The 20,983-nt window shown below is 37.9% G+C and overlaps 1 protein-coding gene across 4 annotated transcripts in view; it reads right to left on the bottom strand.

Annotated features, from left to right (window-relative positions):
* The window catches only part of PNPT1 (polyribonucleotide nucleotidyltransferase 1), a 42,853-nt gene extending 34,427 nt beyond the window's left edge, over positions 1 to 8,426 (bottom strand). For 2 of the 4 annotated variants that reach the window (XM_010989751.3, XM_064494477.1), the window contains exons 1-8: positions 8,216 to 8,426; positions 6,842 to 6,902; positions 6,093 to 6,167; positions 5,325 to 5,430; positions 4,406 to 4,455; positions 3,514 to 3,577; positions 3,379 to 3,426; positions 2,257 to 2,370 (exon numbers count right to left, since the gene is read on the bottom strand). In XM_010989751.3, coding sequence (XP_010988053.2) covers positions 2,257 to 2,370; positions 3,379 to 3,426; positions 3,514 to 3,577; positions 4,406 to 4,455; positions 5,325 to 5,430; positions 6,093 to 6,167; positions 6,842 to 6,902; positions 8,216 to 8,379 — 682 coding nt within the window. In that variant the 5' untranslated portion in view covers positions 8,380 to 8,426. The remainder of the gene's footprint in view (positions 1 to 2,256; positions 2,371 to 3,378; positions 3,427 to 3,513; positions 3,578 to 4,405; positions 4,456 to 5,324; positions 5,431 to 6,092; positions 6,168 to 6,841; positions 6,903 to 8,215) is intronic. The other 2 variants (XM_064494478.1, XM_031467061.2) reach the window with 2 other exon arrangements.
* Positions 8,427 to 20,983: the final 12,557 nt, after the last annotated feature.

Genomic DNA, 20,983 nt, shown 5'->3' with positions numbered 1-20,983 from the left:
AAAATTATTATTATTGGTATACTTTTTCCTGAATTATATCCTAGTATACACAGAAAGCTTAGTGATTTTACCAGTTGAAAACAAGCATCTAAATGGCTGCTGAAGTAATCTAGAAGCTGACAGCACACAGAAATTATTCACCCTATAAGGCTATACTTTAAAGATTCAAATTACTAAAAATTTTAATAATGAAGTAGTAGCAATTACTTTTTCATATTTTTGTATCCCAGAAGTTCCATGATGATGGTACTTGACTTGTACCCAATATTAACTTTAACACATGAACATGTGGTCAAATGGTGAACCCTGACAAAAGCACAGAGAGCTGGCTGAATATTTTCATGAAAATAGTGATTCAAAAGTCATAAAATGGAGGCTTATAATTTCTGAAACCAGTATCCTTACAGGTTGGTTCTGAATCACTTTCAGCCTCTTTATAAATTACTCAAGACTATCTTGTGATGGTTTAAGCAGTGTCTAGTCCCATTCTTCCATCTAGAAGGCAATAGCTGAGAACAGCTAGCTGAAAGGCTGCCTATGGGGTTGCTATGGCATGACACAGATGCAGTAATGATCCTTAGTTCATTCCTCAGTGTCTACTTAAAATTAGAGGGGTTCAAACTTGAAGGCAGACAGAGGTTATATGACCATTTAGAAGCAAGTTTATTTTTGTGTCTTAATGGTAATAGCAGGTATTAACTGTATGCTTACTAGGTACTAGGTATTATGCTGGGCACTTAACAAACCTTGATTCTAATCTTCAACAACTCTGTAAAGTAGACAAATCAATTTACTAATTGAAAGTAAATGAACACTGTAACTTGAAGGAAAAATAAATCTCAGATATGAACTTTTAACAGTAAACCAATGTTTGCTCAAGGCCCTTTCTGAGATGCTCACATATGATGTAGGTGTTATCTGTTATTCATGCCTTCCCCAAATCTTTGGAATACTTTCTCTATATTGCAATAGTTCCTCACCACCTGGAGGTAGAATCCAGAAACCATTTCCTTGCCTCCCTTATAGTTAAGGATGCAGATGTGTCACAGTTCTGCCCAATAAGATGTAAGCGGAAATTGCTATGTGGAGACCTCTGGGAGAGCTCCTTAAAAGGGACAGTGACTCACTCAGGTGGCACACACTTTTTTACTATTTCCCTCCTTTTTCTTTTTTCTTCCTCCTGTCTGTAAGTCAGATAAATTGGCCAGAGCTCAGGTGGGAAGTTCATAAGCACAAAGATGACGGCCACTCTCTAAGGACTGCAGAGTAGAAAGCTAGAAGGAATCCAGATTTCTTAAGGCATTATGGATCTGCTGTAACTGTCCTGGACTTACTACCTCTGAATCTTTTTTACCTGAGAGAAAATAAGTTCCCATCTTGTTTAAGCCTTGTTATTTAGTTTAACAACACAGTCTCTAACTAATATGTAGATAATACACAACTCCTGTTACATGTGTTTTGTCTATCATATAGTACCTAATTCTAACTCATTACCAACTAACTTTCCAAAAGAAGAAACTGGAAATGAGGTGTTTCACATATTAATTGTACAAAAAAGCATGAAAAGTTTAATAGTTTACATTTCATCAAAATGTTCTCACATCAGAAGATCTCATGTCAAAAAGTTACAGACATCAAATGTCACATAGTAGAATTAACTGATAAGAGACTTTATAATTAATTTGTCCAAGGTCACATGCCTAACTATGGCATATGCTGTATTTCAAACCCAAGTCATTCTGACTGTTAAAGCCCATTCTCCTTCAACAGGCCCTGATTTTCATTCATGCAATTATGACATTTTTGTTACAAGGAGTGAAGGTGATCCATGGTTAATCCATTTCTTCTACTTTTTTACTAGTTTTCCACCTACTGGAAATATGATACTTCTTTCTTAAAGGACAGTAACTAGGCTTAGAATTACTACATTAAATGAATTAATATATTTAAACTAAGAAGACAATTTGTTACCAGATTTAGAACTTCAAATTTTAGACGAGTTTATCAGTCTAAAAATAAATACTAGAATTATCAAAGATTTCTGTACGTTTCAATTACACGTGAATAGAACATTCTATTATTTTAGGTATTGTTTGATATGAAGTAAGAGCACTACTAAAACAGGGCAAAAGTAAAACAAAACAAAAAATCTTTATGACTAACTGACAAAACACACAAAAAAGAGTTTAAATGCATTTTTAAGAAGCCAGACTTGTAAGTAAAACCCAGAACAAATCTACCATTTAAACTACTTACCAATCTGACTTTTAGGTGCTCCAGCAACTATTAAATTTAAAGTACTAGAAGACATTTCTTTTCGTGTTGGGTTAACAATACATTCTCCATCAATCATTCCTATTCGTACTGCCCCTAAAATACATTAAAATATTGGTAGTTGTTTAATAAAAACTCAGTTTTCAAGACATTATTCCAGTGACAACTTCAGTCCCTATCCTCACTTGTGACCACAATAAAATCCTTATTAATACCAAGGTATTTAAGGCCCACAGATCATCCTATCTCACCCTACCTTCTGGCCTCACAGGACCACTCAGTTGCTCAAATACACCATTCCTTCTACATCTCTGTGATTATGGTCATATGCTCATGCTTTTCTCCTGGTTTTCTACATCTCTGTGATTATGCTCATATGCTCATGCTTTTCTCCTGGTTTAGACTGTACTTTATTTAAGGCAAGTGCTTACCATATGATCTTATTGCGGTTTATCTTAACTGTTGATTACTCTGAGAAGCCCTCCTTGATAACCTGACCTCACAAGACTAAACCCACCCTTCTCTATCATTTTCTTAGCACTTTGACTACACCTTTATAATACTGTTTATAAATTATTTGTCTGTTTTACTTACACTGAAAGCAAGAACTGTCTCATTCATCTTTGTACTGCAGATGCCTAGTCTGTTTTAGTTTCTTCAGTGCTTATTAACTCAGTTTATTTGTCATTAGGACACTCAATAATTATTACTTGATGAACTCCATTTGTACATTGTATGATTACAACTTTTAAGAGCTGTAAGTTACAAACTTGTTTGTTTTACCTTGAAAGAGTAGAAAGAATATACACTCTGATAACTTCCCAGTTAAAAATGTCCTCAAACAGAAGAGGCAATTAAGAAGTCAGAGTATCTAGGAATATAAAATTATCTCTAACACCATAACATATTGCTATCAGAAACAAAACCCAAGACAAGGATAAAAATGTCTCAAAGCTGAAAAGAGTTTTACAGAGTTGAATATGATGACATTCTTAGAAATAATAAATCAGAGCTAATAAATCTATGTCCTTGCCATAGCATGCTCACTAGTTATTTCCTGAAAAAAATATAAATAATGTTTCTTATTTTCAAATCCTAACTTACCAACAGGTCCATTCCAAGGAATATCTGATAACGAGAGGGCTACAGAAGCTTAAAAAAAAAAAAAAAAAAAGAGCTAAAATAAAAATATTTCATTGCTTTTAAAAAATCAACAATAATTTTAATTTTTATACTTACCACCATTAATTGCTAGGACATCAGGCTCATTAACACCATCTACTGCTAACAGATTACAAAGGATCTGGACAAGGAAAAAAATTCAAAGTACTTAAAACAATAGCATCTTCCTAAAAAGTCCTTAGGAAAATTACAGGAAATATTGTGTGTAAAGCATTTATAATACTGGACATGTTGAAACTATTTAGTAAGTGTTAGCTATGCTAGCTATATTGTTGTCTTCTGTTTGTTAAGCACACACAAATAAATTACTTTACACTGTAATAATATCCCTATGTCATACACTTAGGAAAATAATTTCTTGAGCAGTGACATCCTTGCAAAGGAATATTTGCAAGGCATATTTATTTTTATCAAATAAATAAAAGCTACTTAATTAAAGTATATGGATCCTTATTCTAAAAGAAAGTAATGCACAGAAGGTAGTAAAATGATAAAGCAGAGGTTTAGAGGGCCCAGTAATAAAAATAAATAATATAGATAGGTTATATCAACTGTCCTTGTCTGTTTACTAATATGACCTACAAGGCTCAGCCTGAACTGTCCCCACCCATCTCAACCACGCTAACCTTTTTTTCAAATTCACCCATTTCTTTCCTGCCTCAGGACTTTCATGTTTCCTATTCCATCTGCCTAGAATGCTTCCTTCACACTCCTACACTGGGTAACTAACTCCTACTCATAATTTAGGTATCAGCTCATATTGACACCGAATAAATGTTAGCTTTTTTAAAATTATTGTTTAAAAAAAAAGACTTAATGTAAAAAAGCATCAGCATCACCAAAAATTCTTATTTTGTATTCTTTATAATGTTTAGCCTAAGAAGTATTAGAGAGTCATTAAGTCATTTTTAATTGACCTGGAAAGGAATAAACCTAAGGCAGAACCTACCTGTGTATCATAAAAGTAACCAGCTGGAAAGAGAGGTCTAATTGAACGATCTGCCAAAAGGAAAAAAAGACATTAAATAGTACTGATAGAAGTTGCTTTACAGTTCAAAACATTTTCTCTATTAAACACCAAGCTTAAAATTAATAGAACTAGCCATTCAATATAACCAAAGAACAGTAACAAAAATGAAACCCTTGGACTGATTTACTGAGAGGGACACAGAAAAATGTTAATATACACCATGCTCTAAAGACAGAAAACTAGCAGGGCAGGAGCACCCAAGTGTAAAATTGAGGAGCAACTTTTCATTCTGGTTCCACGGGCATCCGAACTCATTGTTTACTTGTTATTTATTTATATAAACAGAAGAAAGGGACTTAGACCAACAGCAGACCAAAAGAAAATCTTTCCTTGGTATTCTGTGTCTGATAAATGCATATAAACATACACAAAGTAGGAATTTTAGGTAGAAGAGCTATAAACTACAAATGATCCCACAATATTTAGGGATGTCAAAGATTTGAAAGATTACAGACATGTTCGGAGTTGGTGAATATAATGCTTTCAGGAATTACTATGCTGAACATAAAAATGAAAACTACTCAGGACAGGTTCAAAGAGTAGAGGCGTGGGCCACAGAATTTATATGTTCAATAGAGATGCATTCATTTAGTCAACAAATATTTACTGAATGCCTATTTTGTGCCAGGCAGTATACCAGGTACAGAAGATTCTGTAGTGAATAAACAAAAAAAGTTGTTTCTCTCATGGAGTCCACATTTGAGTGAGGGGATACAGAAAGTAAATAGTCTCAGGTGGTGTTAATGTAGTGAAAGAAAATTTGAGATTGTAGAACACAGATGGAAGAGAAGAGATGCTAAGACAGGCATATCAGAGAAGGTTAATGCCTCTATCTTACCTATTACTCGACTTGTGAGAATTTCTTTATCAGAAGATCCAATCTCTCTTCTAAGATAGTTTGTGGGAATTCTACCTGCTGCAGCAGCCTTCTGTCTATAGTCAACCTAAAGTAGCAATGCAAAAAATGAAGTTCATTTGACTGTTTTTTTGTAATAACAAACTCTTCCCCAAGAACTACTATATAGATACTAATTCTCCTAAGGGTCCAACAACGTATTCCAGACTAAGAGCGGAGAATATTTTACTTTTAATGTTTTGTATCTCTTATAGAAAAGAGAGCTGAATGTTTCAGTAAATTGATTTTAACTATGTAATCTTACTGCTTCCCATAGTAGCTTATCTTGGTCAAGTCAAACACTGCCTTTTTGTATCAACTCTCTTAGATAATAACTGCATTCCCCTTTTCGTAATAGAAAGAAGCCATAAAATCCTAATAAACTCTTCACCAAACATGTATTTGCAGGCTCATACTAGAGGGAAATCTATGAAAGCAATGAATTCATTGCTTATTCAACATCAAAATACTTATGCATTTCCGCTATTCTTGTCAACTTATGAACCTGGACATTCTGAAGTATGCATACCACTAGTATGAGACCTGGTTATAAAGCAGTTTAAATTCTTTTAATGACTCAGTATCAAGCAATTAAGGAAAATTGTTTATTGTGCAAAGTTTTCATTTTGCACTCACCAGGCACTGAACAAGTGTATTACAAATTCTACATTTATGCTATAATACAGTTTAGATAAATCAGCAAATACTTACCACTAAGGGCATGAACTGGGAAGGTGAAGGTTTTGTTTTACTGACCGCTGTGACCATCACTGCAGTGTCACCTGACTTAGATAAACATAAATAACAACACTGGTAAATTCCTTTAAAATCAGATATTAACATATAAGTAGTGACTGAAGGACTCCTCCCTCAAAACAACACTGGTAAATTCCTTTAAAATCAGATAATAACATGTAAGTAGTGACTGAATAAATCCTCCCTCAGTTAAACCCAAGGAAAGAGAATTGTTATTCAATGGTGCAATGACAAAATAATTATTCACAAGTAGTCCAACTTAATCCCTTCTGCATAATCATGATCTATATTAGAATTATAGAATTATTATATCAAAAGCAATAGAACTAAACAGGAGAAGGCTCACTGATAACTTGGTCACATCCAATCATACTTTCTACTTATTAGGAAATTTAGGCTATAAATAAGGAAAAACTTCCCTAGTATTACTACTGAAGAAACCCTAAAATCACTTTCTCTAGAAAAGCATTACACAATTTATTAACAGAATAAAACAGAACCCAAGTTTGGAAGAGGTCTTAAAGGTTATTTAATATACCTAGCCCTTTGATTACCTGGTTGTATGGAATGTTCTGACAGTAGAAATGGTCTGAACTAATTTCCAGTACCACAATTCTAAGAAGTTACATTATGTTGTAAAGATATTCAGTACCAGTCTCCACACTATTTTAAAGATGAAAATTAAAAGAACTCAGACTTTTTACCTGTACTACAGCAGAGCCATCTGCAAATCTGGCCAGTTTTCCAGAGGATATTTCTAATTTTCTGTTTAAAATAAAAATTCAATACAAAAAGACTTAGAGGTCATCAGTACAATTCCCAGCTTGGTCTAAAAATAATCAAAGATTTTAATAGAAGAAATAAAAGCTACCAAGCCCCATAGGCCCTTACTCACAAAAAGCAAACAAAAAAGGGATAAAGTTCACAATCATTAAAAATACAAAGAATTTAAGAGCTGCTTAAAGGAAAAAAAAATCAGAATCACAGAATGCCAGAGGTGGAAAGGCCCTTAGAGATCATCTAGTCTATGGATCAACAACCTATAGCCTGTTTCTGTACAGCCTTTCAGCTAAGAACATTTTTTACATTTTTAAAGGGTTTGTAAACACACACGAATATGTGACAGTATGCAGCCCACAAAGCCTAAAATATTTACTATCTGGCCCCTTACAGAAAAAAGTATGCAGACTCTTGATCTAGTTAAGTCTCCTTCATTTGGGGGAGTCGGGGGAGGAGTGGTGAAGTAACTTGTTCAAAGATCATTCAGTAAGTAAGGAAGTCTTGGATTCAAAACCAGATTTTCTGGCTTTTTGTATCAACTAGGGTCAAAGTTTTTAAAAAGTACACGTGAAAAATGTAAATGTATAAAGCATTAGCAGTTTCATTTATTCTAAAAATGATTCCAGTAGGAACTTTTAAAAAATGATTTTAGACGTGAATTCTGGCAAACAGACCCCTAGAAAAAGTATGGGCTTGAAAAACAGCTTAAAATCCACCTAGTTCAAAATCTCATAGTACTAGCTTTGGTTGACTCTGAGAAAGTTACCAACTTTCTTTGAGCCTCTGTTATTTTAACTATGTAACAGGAGTAATAGTGTCTTTACTAGAGGCTTAAACAGAGGGTATCGTATAACTAGCATTGAATAAACTGACGTTGCACTTCCCTTCCTACCCAGGGTCATACTTGGTCACGCTTTTAGGCAATAAACTGGACTGGATAACGTAAGCATCCATTGTCAACTCATTATCCCAAGATGGAATGTTTCCCATTTCATAGCCCAGGAGTCATCAAAAGTAAAGAGACTGGAAATCAGGTGAACAGCTCAGCTTGGGAAAGGAAGCCTTAACTGGGCAGGAGGGAGGACCAAGAAGCAAAGGGCACGAGGCTGAGACGGAGCTAGAAGAAGAGTGCCATAAGACAGACCCAAACCCGGAAAGGGAAATTTGGAATTTAGGTTTGGGGTAAAGAGGGGGAAAGAGACCTGGGTTGCCGGATTACTACTCTGAGAGATGAATGTACTCGGGCTGGTCGGACAGGACGCCTTGTGAAAGGACAGAGAACGCACATCGTGCCTTACCTGCTGTCTAAGTCCACAGCCACGGTTCGGGACCCCGAGCCACCCCATAGTGCTCGCACCTGCAATTGGGTGAGTGTGCGATTCCGCCCTGGCAGACGGAGCGGACCACCGCTAAGCGGCCGGAGCCGGAGGCACGAGCAGCAGCAATGCCTGCAGGCCGCCATGATACCGGGCACGCGATCAGCCCGGGCTGGGCCTTGATTGGGTCTCTCTGCAGATAGTGGGAGGAGCCTGATTCAGTTTCGTTTCCGTGGTGCTTCCCGGGAAAGCCGAGGAAGCGGATACCTGACTCCTTTCTACGAAGACTAGAGAGGGTCAAAACTATGTGAACGCGATTGTGGCTTAACCTGTCCTCTCTCTATCAGCCAAGGAACAGCAATTAGAAAAATCAACTGTTTGGGTTTTTGGTTTTTTTTTTGTTTTGCTATCGTAGTCTAAAAGAGAGTCCTAGAATAATGTAAGTATTTAATAAGTAAAGCAAATATAGTAATAATAGAAGTAATCAGACAACACGTTATTATTAATTGGCTTCTGTGAGTTTAGAATTACGAGAATTTGTGTAGTGGGCCATGGAAAGGGAACTCTCTCTCCCCTCCTCTGCCCTAGTTTTTATTTTATAAGTTTCAAACAAGAAATAAACTACTACAAAGTTTGTAGTAGTTTATTTCTAGTAATTAGTGTCATTTCTTGTCCTATATCATTTTAGATATCTTAACCTGCATTTCGGATCATCTTCATTTCCATTATTAGTATTTAGCAATTCATTTCTCTGCTCATTTTGGTCAAGTTAATACTTTCTAAGCCAATTTTTAAATGCAAAATGCTTCCTACTTCTTCTCCTTCTCCTTCTTAAGTTTTACAAGAATGAAAAAGTGTTTGGAATTTGAATCTGATAAAAATTTTAGGGGGTAGATTAATTTCTCCCACCCCCTCTTAATCCAGTCTGTTGGAAAATCTTTATATAGTTCCTGGAATGAGCCCAATGATCATTTTTCTATTATGAGGGTCATATTTCTCTTTTAAGGTTATTACCCCTTTCCCCACAAAGAAATCCAAACAACAAACCCAATGCACACTCAAACGCAGTTTTAAAAACAAAAACTGTTGAACTCCAAACAGACAAATGATTTGGTGGCAAAGCAGATCCCTGATACCCTGCCACAAGAGCTATTATCACCGACTTGGAATTTCCGTGCCAATAGAAGAGATTACCACTAACTCTATTTACGTATGTTTAGTGTTAAAAGTAGTTTTTCCCTCTTCCTCTACCTTTGACTTGGCCTTGTGTTGCCAGTATTTTCAAGACCAAACCATTGAAACCTGTCAGAAGGACAAATCTATCAGAATCTACTCGCCACAATTCAATGACTCTAGATTTATAAAATATGAATACTAAATCACCTTTTGGTAATGTACAGAGTACTTTGACAGAGTACAAATTCCACTGCCGCCCCCCTCCTTGGGCGGAGATCTTAGCATGGTAATGAAGCGAAGCTAACTTTCGGACACCTCCAGATTTCCTCTGCATAGGCGTGTTTATGCGGTCAAGTCAGAGCTGGTTCAGGGTATTTAATCACTGCATATCTCTTAAAGCCCAGCTGTAGAACTTCTCTGGCAAGTATCAGGTGATTTTGAAACAAAGAGGTAAATCAAAGGAAGGATCTACTAGCTCTCAGCGGCTGATAATGGGTGACGAAATATCTCCCTTCTCCTTTCCTTGATCAATGAATAATGTTCCTGCTGTGCTGTACTGAGCCCAGTTTCATTTGATTGGCATTTTTGACTCAGGGCAGAAGACCCATTGAGGGGCTACCTACCTATTGGGAATCAGTAACAAACTTAGTCCTGAGTGGTCCCAGTCTTGGCTCTGCCATTTGCTGGTTGTCTGACCCTATCTCGCTGAGCCTCAGTTTCTTCATCTATAGAAACTGATAACAATATAAATCTCATAGGATTTTTGTAAAGATTAAATGCAACAGAAGATGTGAGAGGTTTATCTCACCTGACACAACTTGTCAGCAACTCAATAAATGGTAAATTCAGCTTTGATCTAGCCTTTTGTACATTTTCCCTCTAGTTTTCTCTGTTTGAAATACTGAACAACCTTCTTTCCTTCAGAACCCCATGGATCAGTTAGCTTTCATCCAGTTGGAAATGCTGGAGAGCAGAATTTACATATTAAGCCCAACTGTTTCCTCACATCAATCCAAAATAATTGAAATGGTGGTAACTGGATCATAAACTCAAAGGTAAATGTGGACACTGAAATCTTGTGGCAGAACTTTGTTTTGAAGTAACCATATAGATGATCCAGACTATGTTTATACTAAGCATTTAAAGATTAACATAGAAACAAACATATATGTATGTAAAACATATATTCTTGTGGTTATAACTACCAAAGCTATGATCCATGAGGTTCAATCTGAAATGTCACATTCTAGAAGTATAGTTCTGCCAAGTATAGTTCAACAGCCAAAATATAATTGAAAGTGAATTACCTTGGTGGACATTAAAAGTGATCCAATTTTAATCCACCAGCAATATTTCTCAGCTCTCCTTTTCTCTTTTCTTCAAACTCCAATGAACCTGCATCAAAATGGTTAATACCACTGCATGCTCTGGGTAGCAATTTCATTTAAGTGAAACACCATTGCATAAAATTATTTTAATTAAAATTTAATTTGGTTTGCAATTTGGTTTAGACTGTATGTATATTTATTTTAATTTTAAGATTAAGAGCTACAAGAATAAGGGACTTATGTCTTGTTATATATTTTGTGCACATTTAAGCAGCAGAATGAAAAGTATCTTTGGAAACTGAGGGGATCCATGAAAATTTTTTTCTTGAAAGAATGTAGGCTACTCAACTTTAAGAAGGTCTGCTCAATACCATTCCCAGGGGATCTTTGTAAATCACAAACCTAAATGTGCCTTTATCATGCTTAAACTTCTTTAATGTCTTCCTAAATCTTTAATCTACAGAATAAAGTCTCAGGTGCTTTGTGTGGACTTTGAACCTTTCTTATTTAGCCTCATCCATTTTGACTTACTACCCTACTTCCTTCTCTCCCTCTCCTCATTTTATATTCTCAGTAAACTGAACTACTTCTTCCTCTCTGACATACCACCCTTTCTTATGCTTCTGTGTCTTTGCATGTGTGAGTCTCTGTGCTTAGCACACATTCCCCCTCATGAGTCAATCTTGCAAACTTAGTCTTCTGGTCTCAGCTTCAATACTGTCTGTTACTGAGTACAACCTGGCCACCCAGCAGGCCAATAAATTGAGAGATGTGGTGTTGGGGCAAGGAATAGCAACTTTATTCAGAAACCAGCAGACTGAGAAGATGGTGGACTAGTGTCCCAAAGATCCATCTTACCCAAATAAGAATTCAGACTTCTTTTATACTAAAAGGGGAGGGAGTGTGGCTGGTTGTTGCAAACTTCTTGGTGCAGGAATCTTCTATTGTTGCAGCTGGTCCCTTGGGTCTGGTCACAGTGTTCCTTTAAACCTCCAAGATAAATGTTATCTTCTGTTCTGCAACTTTTTATCTCTATATGAATGGAAAAGTGTTATACCTTTAAAGATCAGAGCCTTGAAAATGGGCTATCATGTATATTTTGGGCTATAGGCAACATTCTTTTACAAAGGTGCAGAACCAGCATGACTAAGCACAGGCAACAGCACAAAGGTTAGCATAGATCTAAAGGAATAGATCCAATATGGAGTTGGGTTTGTTCTTTTCTGTTACATATCCTCTTTGACTTCCCCAGATTGACTTATGGATATAATCTATGTCTGTCTTTCCACTTTATTAATTAATTCATGTAGTCATTATTTCACCCATGGAAATGAATGTGGGAATAGATATTGCAGAGTGATTAAAGTGCTGTCTCTGGCATCAGATTGTCTAGGTTTGAGCCTCATCTTTGTCACCTCTTAAATATGTGACTCTTGGTAAGTTGCTTATTCTTTCTATACCTCAGTTTCCTCATTTCAAAAATAGAATGAAAATAATATCTACCTCTTAGGATTGTTATGCAGATTTAAATGTAGTCTTATTTTTATGGAACTAAGCATAGTCCATGGCATGTGGAAAGTGTTGTAAGGTGTGTAATATTTACTGAATACTTGCTTTATGCCAGGTACTATGCTAGGCTCAGGGGATATAAGGATGTTGAGATCATCATAAGGCATAATAATCTTTGCTTTATGAAGCTTGCAGTCTAGTATGAGAGACCGACAAAAACATAACCAAACAAATAAACAGAAAAATTAAAGTGTGATTAATGCTAAGAAGGGAATAAACTAGGTAAATATAAGAGTAGTCAGTATAGCAATGATATCACAAGCCATGGAAATTCATAATATCACCTAGAGAGAGGTTTGAGAGAAAAGAGAGTTCCTGTGTCTGAGCCCTAAGGAGGGAGAGGCTGCCAAGGCCATGGAGATGGAGCCAACCTTGTTGCAGGAGGAAAGCTAGGAGCTATTATGCTAGATATTTTCCATATGCACCTGCTCCATCCATTTTCTACCCTTCTCAGCTCTACCGTGTGCCCCAAGGGACTGATTTATGGATTGTAACACCCAAACTCCCTGGCTCTCTAACTTTTGGTTGGGTCAGCCAATGGGAGACACCAGAGGGCCGGAGGAGAAAGAAATTAAAAACAGAACCATAATTCCTTGTTGGCTCCTGTGAGGACACGGATCCACCTGTGACTGCAGCACATTTCAGGTGGCCCTGCTTGCTTGACTTTAGCTATCACTCCAATTACACTGTTTCTTCTCCTTGCTGCTTCAAACCTTAACAGTTTTCTATTGTTGCCTTCCTCTCAGTGCCTCGGCATTCCTCACTGTTAGCTCCAGAAGCTGCCTTCCCCTCTGTAAGTAGTCCTTTTATTAAATTCTCTTCAGAATTCATCTGAGTATGCCCTCTGTTTCTTGCTTCCCTTTGCAGTGCTCCTCAGAGAGAGGCTCTCTCCACTCTTGCCTCTCAGCAGTAGAACACTGTTACTTGTTACTAGAAACGTTTACCCTGGAGGTGGGAGCTGAGGGTATTCTTCTTAACTCTCAGTCTTAGGAAGGTTCCTGGATCTTGGGTGGAAGTAGCATTCCCAGTGCTCATGTCCCCCTCTTCCAGCTGTAATTCTGGGCCCAGCATGTATTCTGCCTCTTCCCCAGGGGTAAAGGGTTATGTTCTGTTTCTTCTCCCACTTGCAATAGTTTCACAGTGCCTTAGGGTGATAGTATTTACCTTCCCACAGTGGGTAAGGCTTTTATTCCTATGGGGAGATAGGGGAGAAGGATCCAGTGGGGCTTCTGCCTTTCTCACAGCGGCTCCTGTCCTTCCCCAGGCCTGCATCACAAGGGACACTTTCTCAGGACTCTGGCTCTTATCCTAGGCTTTTTTTGTGAGTGCCCAGTGAGGTCCACAGAGAAGAGCTTGTAAGTGGTTGTGAATTCCTCTTGTATTTGCAGCCTGCAGGAGTTCTATACTCTCTTGATAGCTCACACTTGATCTTTAGCAATTGGTTAAAAATCTCAGCTGAATTCTTGCCAATGTCTACTGGTGTCTGTACCAGGTAAACAAGAGTTCATGTCCCATCTCTTACTGGAGGCTTTTATCTTTCCTTATTTCTGGTTAGTTAGTCACTCTGTTATTTTGGCTCTCTAATGGGTCCTAGAAGAGTTGTGAATTTCCAGATTGCCAGGCTTTGTTGTTACTATGGTTACTGTTTTTATTGTTTTAAGGGTGGGATGCTCTTTCCAGATTTCTGCATCCTAAAGAGAAGCTAGGGGTCTCGTATGTAATTCAAGACATTTAAACAAGTTTATACTGCATAGCGCAGGAAAATATACTCAATATCTTGTGGTAGCCTATGGTGAAAAAGAATATGAAAGGGAATATGTGTATATGTGTGACTGAAGCATTATTCTGTACACCAGAAATTGACACAACATTGTGAACTGACTATACTTCAATTTTAAAAAATTGTTTAAAAAAAGGCCTCTCCTCTTCACTAGTCCAGAAGGGTGAAGAAAAGGTAGAATTTGTTCTTTATTATTTTTTTAGCCTCCTCCTGCCTCCATAATTTTATATGACTCTTCCAGGACTGGGACAGAGGAGGAGAGAGCAGAAGAGAGGCAAAAGTGTTCAATTTCTGGAGCCAGTGGAGTTCTTATTTGACTGACACTGGCTAGTTTTCATGTCCACCATTACTGCAGACATTCAAATGCTGGCTATGATGAGAGGTGTTTGTGCTTGTCTAGTGACCTCTACGGGGACTGCCAAACTGCATAGTTTCCAATTGTGGATATTCCCTGGGTGACCTTTTGTGACCTTCCTAGTAGCTTCTGCACCTAGTGTTCTGTTGCACAGCTTCTTACTGCTGAGATCCTCTTGTCTTGGCTCTTAGCTCTCTTGGGTAAAGTACTATCGAAATGACTTCCTTGGGTTCTCTTGGCCCACAAACTCACATATCCTTGCCCACGTCCCCCCATTAGCATTATAGATTATTTCAACCACTGACCTCTTTTCTTGCCCTCCCATTGCAAGTGGCTCTAGTCAGCCTCTGGCTTCCAAAATCTCTTATTTGTGGGAAGCAGGTATTAGAGTCTATATTCTTAAATGTCCCTGTATGACCACTTTGTAGTAGCAGGATTGACTCTTACCCAAAATTTGGTTTGGATGTCAAGATGATGTGACACTCCTACCCCACCCGCACCCACTTACCATGTGAGTATGAAAAGGTGTATTACATTAGACAGACTTCACAAGCTGATCTGAAAATGGTTTGAGAGCAGGGAAAGGAGACTGGCTTGGAGTTTTCATTGTGGTTATGAGGTGGGGCTGGGGTGAGGGTCCCTATATGTGAGTGGGCAGAAGCTTGTGTGGTTTGAATTTCCCACTGGTGCCAAAGGAGGGCACGCTTGAGCTTTCTTATCAGTGTTCCCAGATGTAAGGCACAAGGGGAAGAGTGATGATCAGGGTTAAAAATGATCAGCAATCAAACATCAAAAAATGGATTCTAATTCTTTATTCCAATCCTCCAACTCTAGGCTACATATGTCAAGCCTTCCTAATAATTCTCTTTGTGTGTTTGTTCCTATTTCATGGCATCACAGGACTATTCTATAGCTTAACACATGTTTAGTTGGGGAAGGAAATGACAATATTTTTCTCATTCTCTTTCAGTGGTTCCCTAGAGCTCCCATGGCTTAGTTTGGTTGAGGGTGGGATGGGTGGGGAAGGCTCTGTCTTCCTCCACAGACAGGGGAGGAAAATGCCACATCATTCCTAACTAGGGTGGCAACTCTCTACTAGCATGACTCTTTAATTCCAGTTGCAAATTACTAGTATCCTCTGTTTTGGCTGGAATGGGTGATGGGAGTTGATACTTATGGACTGGTTCTGCTATCTTATATCTTAAAGAATGTTGGGGTAATTTTCACTGATTATTTTCATTTTTGGAGCCTTAACTCAAATGAGGGAAATTCCTCATTTTACACATAATGGGAGGGAAGTTTCACTCACTGGAATGGGAGAGAAGGTGAGGATAGGAGCATAGGTAGGTGAATCTGAAGACTTGCCTAAGGGAGGATCAAGGAAATTTGTTTGACTTTAGTACCTTTAATGAAGTTTGCAGCAAGGCCAATAGCCGAGCGTTGGGGATCAGGGGGAAGAGAAGGTATATGAAGTTTAGGAAAGAAGTTATTTTGGGGGCTAGAAAAGTGAATCTACTCAGGAAACATGATGAGACTGTCAGACATTGGTGCATGGCTATGTGCTCTTAAACCAGATTTGTAATCATGAATTTCAAGGGAAATCATGGCTGATTTTTTTTTTAGCAACGTTTACCTGTTTGGTGCAGGAATGAAGAAAGTGAGTGGTAGGATTCTTCTAGAAATGGGGTTTTTGAGGGGCTATGGACTGAAATATGTTTACTCAAAATCCATATGTTGAATCCCTAGCCCCCAATGCGACTGTGTTTGGAGTGAGGAAGTAATTAAGGTTAAACTAGGTCATAGGGATGAGGCTCTGATAGTATTAGTGTCCCTATAAGAAGAAACACCAGAGAGCTCTTTCTCTGCCCTGTGAGAACTTAGTGAGAAGGTGGCCATCTACAAGCCAGAAAGAGAGCTCTCATCAGGAGCCAACAATGCTGGACCTTGATCTGAGACTTCTAGACTATAGATCTGAGAGAACATGTATACCTATTGTTTAAGGCACTCAGTCTGTGATATTTTGTTAAGGCAGCCTAAGCTGACTAAGACACTATGCATGGATGACAGAGGGATATAGGAGCAAAGGAGTTGGGAATGTTTGCAGAAGAAATAATCTAGAATATGCCACCCCAAAATAGGCCACTTTGGCGTAAGGATTATTTTAAGCTGAAGGAAATTGAGAGTCAACAAATATAGGAAAAGTTCTCTGCACTCTCCTTATCTGCCTAAAAATAGGGCATACAAATTTCCCTTTGTGAAGGAGGCATAAGTCCCCCCACGCCTTCTTCTATGCCAGGATGAGGAGAATGATTCTTATCACTAGAAATAGAGGGCTGGCACTGAGATGAATCTGCGTAAACAAACCTTCCTAGAATAACTTTTATCTTCCATTGGTTTCCCTCAATGTATCACTACTAGATGCTCCAGTCTCCCTTCCTCTGTCTAGTTACTTTTCTACAGTTTATCACCCATTGTTAAAATGGTCCAGCCCCTGAACCTAACCTCTTTGGATTTTCACTTCTTTTCTATGAAGTTTCTGTGCATGTAGAAATACTGACATCAGTAAAATTTGTATGCATTTTCTTTTGTTAAACTGTCTTTTGTCAATCTGTCTTTTGTCAGTTTAATTCACAGGCCTCAGGTACTTAACATAATGTTGCCGAAAGATCGGCCCTGTCCCTGATGAGCTGAATTGAAGCTAAGAGACAAAGTCTTAGAGAATAGAAGAAAAGAGAAAGCTTTATTACTTTGCCAGGCAAAGGGGACTCATAGCAGTCTAGTGCCTTCAAAGCTGTGAATCTTGGGGATGGGGCAGGGTGATTATATAGCCATAGATTAAACAATAAAGCATTGATAACAATCAATAGAATTATTTTCTTCTCATAAGGCTCACAGTGGCATCATGGTGTCTCCAAGTGACCAATTCTATAGAGGCTAGTGGTTGTCACTCTTTCGATCTCTTTATCTCGTAAGCGCCCACGGCATGGTCTTGGTAACTCAGGCTATTGTAAGGTTACAGTCCTGTGACCTTCTCCCTGGAGAACAACTCAGAAACCAAGTATGATTATTGCTTTCGATTACTGGAATAAAACAGGGACTGGATAAAGATAGCTTCATTTTAACAATGGGCCTGGAGCTGTGAACAGCAACCGGTCAGTCAGGTTAGTTGGCTAGTTTAAGAGCGAGCATAACAATAAGCAATCTGTTAGCCTAAGTGTGGTCATTTTATTAATTCTCCTTCAATGAGAGGGTAAAGTTTAAGAAACACCTGTTTCTCATTGTCATGGATTTGTTAAGAAATCTGTGTCCATTATCACCACTGCCCCATATTTTCTGCTATGAAGAAGATAGTGACAGGGGTTAGAACATTTCTCTCTTTTGGAATGGCTGCCCAGCCTTGCTGGTACAGGTGGCAGATATCTCTTTGGTATCTTCCCCAGAAACCAAGTGAACTGAGCAGTTTGGGGGCTTTGGATCATTTAGATAACTAAAGCCTCCCACCTTAGGGCAGGGGGTAGGAGCAAGTCAGATGCTGCAGGGATAATACTTGCTGCTACTTTTGGGGGGGAGAATAAAGGATAGTAAAACTCCCTTCAGCCTCTCTTTGTCTTGGTGTACTGAAATTTCTCTTCATCACAATAAAAGAATCAGAAGGAGGTCTGCCCCAATGAGGGGATCACCCCTAATTTTTCCATACCTTCAAACAGCTAGATTCTGTATCCAGACCTTCAGTCTCATGGGTGTTCCTCTGTGTCATGATACCTCCAATCACCATTATGTTTATTGGTTGCTTCTACCAAAACTAGTCATTGTCATTTTTCCTAGTTGGATGGATTTTCCTGTACTGACCATACTCCCAAAGACTTCATTCATTGTCACAAACTGGCTAGGAAAATGTTTTACAGAATTGTGATAAATAGAATCAGTTTATAAATAGATTTTTGCATGCATTTGTGTGTCTTTAGGATTTTAACTAAACGCAACCCCCTTTGGATTGTTATTTACATTTTTATGTTAGTTGTTCTTTGGATAGCGGGATTGTTACTCCTTTTCACAAAACAGTTTCTTTAAAGTCAGCATGAAGGAAAAGTAATTGAGCACAAAAGCCTGACTTTCCCAACACTACATTGCATGCTCAGTCAAATTAGCTCAGACCATTATGGCTTAAACTAACTGTGTTTGTCATTTGTAATTAATGTGGATTAAAATTTGGAGGAAAGTTTTGGAGTTGTTTTTTGTTGAATATGCTAGTGGCAATTTCAGATCATATTAACATTTTCTCTTGCTCCTTAAATTTGTTCTGTGTTTTCTTAACAGAACAATTATGCCTTTGATCTGATTTTGGAATATGCTGTCCTTAAGTTTTGGTCAGGAACAATGTAAAGCCATCCCTCACCTGATTTTCTCCTTCTCCCTACGACAGTTCACACAAAAGTCTAATCAGGAGAGAGGCAATCCGTACATTTGAGTTTTGGCTTATTGGGTAAGATGATAATGTTAATCCAAATATGAAACACATGGTTCTGCAGACTGGCATGAGCTATTACTAATAAATGGACTATTGTATGTGAAATAGCTTTACATTGTTACTGTTAACCTTCATTAAAATCATAAGCCGTTAGCTTCTCACAGCTTTTTCTCTTTTAAAGAGATGATGTTCAAGGTCATGCACTATTCCTTGAAATGTTTATGTTTAAAATAAAACTTCTCTTGTGCTTGTACACATGCATCAGTCTTATGAGAGAAGCAGCTTTGCAGTTGAGCAATAATATTAGCCTTAATGTTTTGTTGTCTTTTCCAGTCTTTCATATAGCTTTCAAAAATTAGTAAGTTCACAAGAATTCCATTTGGGCATCCATATTTTCATTTTCTCTTCCTTTAAACAATCTCTTTGTCTTTTTTTCTGCCTCCAATATGCATCATTCTCATTTCCACTAAACATTTATGGAGGCCATACTATTGTGTGAGAAAACAGAGCAATTTCTGCAGCAAATGCCTGTACATTTTGTTCCTTAAATATGGACTCTTTGGGACCCCCAACAAGGCAATACCAGGGTGAAGAGGGCATATGAGATTTCTTTCAGGCTGCTGCCTAGTTCTCATTAGGCCCTCTTTAATTTCGTTTTGGCCTTAGATAAATAGCTTAGTTTAATTTTCATGGCTAGTTTGCTTCACTGTCCCCATCAAAGTTTAACTCCTCCCATCCCCCCAATATTTTCTTATGGAAGATTTTAATTTTAGTTTTTAGCTGTCATAACATTTGGTTGCTTTGACTGTTAAGAAGGTATACTCCATTGAAGCCATTATTTCTGTACATTCAAATTATTATCCCCTTTGATGAAGAGGTAAATTTGGAAAAAGTACTTAAAGCATTATGGTTCAGTTTCAACATTGGGTCAATCTGTCCTTTGAGTTCTTCTAGTGAATCATAGAACCTGAGGGTGGTCTTGATACCTTTTGATAATTTTTCAGTATAGCACTTATCATACAATCTATTCATTAATTCATTTATCTATCTATCCATCCATTTGACCAATTAACTACTGAATGCCTACCATGTACCAGGTATTGTATTAAGCCCAGAGGTTTGGGAGTGAACATGATAGGCAAAATCTCTACATTCAGTGAATTTATAGTCCGATGGGAAAAGAAAAATAGCTAAACACAATTTGGTGTGGTTGCACCTATGATGGGCATAGTACAGGATGACACAGGGAACAGAGAGATCAGAATCCAACACAAACTGGTAGGGAAGGGTATCAGATAAGCTGCTTGATAAATAGGAAAGTGGCCAAGGGATAGAAAAAGTGGTTAGTGCAAATGCAGCATATATAGGTAGAAGCCAGGAAGTGAGAGAGGAGTGAAGTAAATTCACTGTGTCTGGATAAGGATGTTTGAGGGAGAAAGTGGCAAGAGATGAGGCTAAAGAAGGGGCCTGATAATGCAGTGTTCTTTTAGTTGCATTTAGGAGTGTGCTCTCTATTCTACTATAAGTGGGGAGCGTTTGAAGGTTATAAACAGGGGAATGAACTGATTGGATTTGTTTTAGAAAGACCACTCTGGGTGTGGTTTGTAAGAATGGATTGGAAAACCACAAGCAAAAAGGAAGGGGATACTCATTATGAGGCTATTGCAGAAATCCAGATATGAGATGACAGAGGTTTAAACTGGGATGCAGGAAGCTCACTGGAATGGACAAATTTACAAGATGCTTAGGAGGTAGAATTGGTAAGACTAGGTAGTACATTGGATGTTGGGGAGACGGCATGAAAAGGATCAAACATGACACAGTGTGCCTGTCTTAGAGAGGTGTGAGCAACCGTGTCTCAGAGAAGTGTGAAGACGGCTAGATTCGGGGAAAAAAAGATGGGTTCGGCTTTTGTCATGTTGGTGGTTTTTCCTCCAGTCTGTAAGCTTCATTTGGTCAGCCAGTTGTCCTAATACCATTTTTTAATATAATCTATTGTGCTATAACTCAATTGTATCATTCCTGAGATACTTCTCACTATGTAAGTATGTTATCAAAACAATTGTTTCAGTAG

Source organism: Camelus dromedarius, chromosome 15 (genome assembly GCF_036321535.1).
Source record: "Camelus dromedarius isolate mCamDro1 chromosome 15, mCamDro1.pat, whole genome shotgun sequence".
NCBI lineage: Eukaryota > Metazoa > Chordata > Mammalia > Artiodactyla > Camelidae > Camelus > Camelus dromedarius.
The sequence above is the reverse complement of the archived record's forward strand: the minus strand, read 5'-3'. Positions and strand labels throughout refer to the sequence as shown.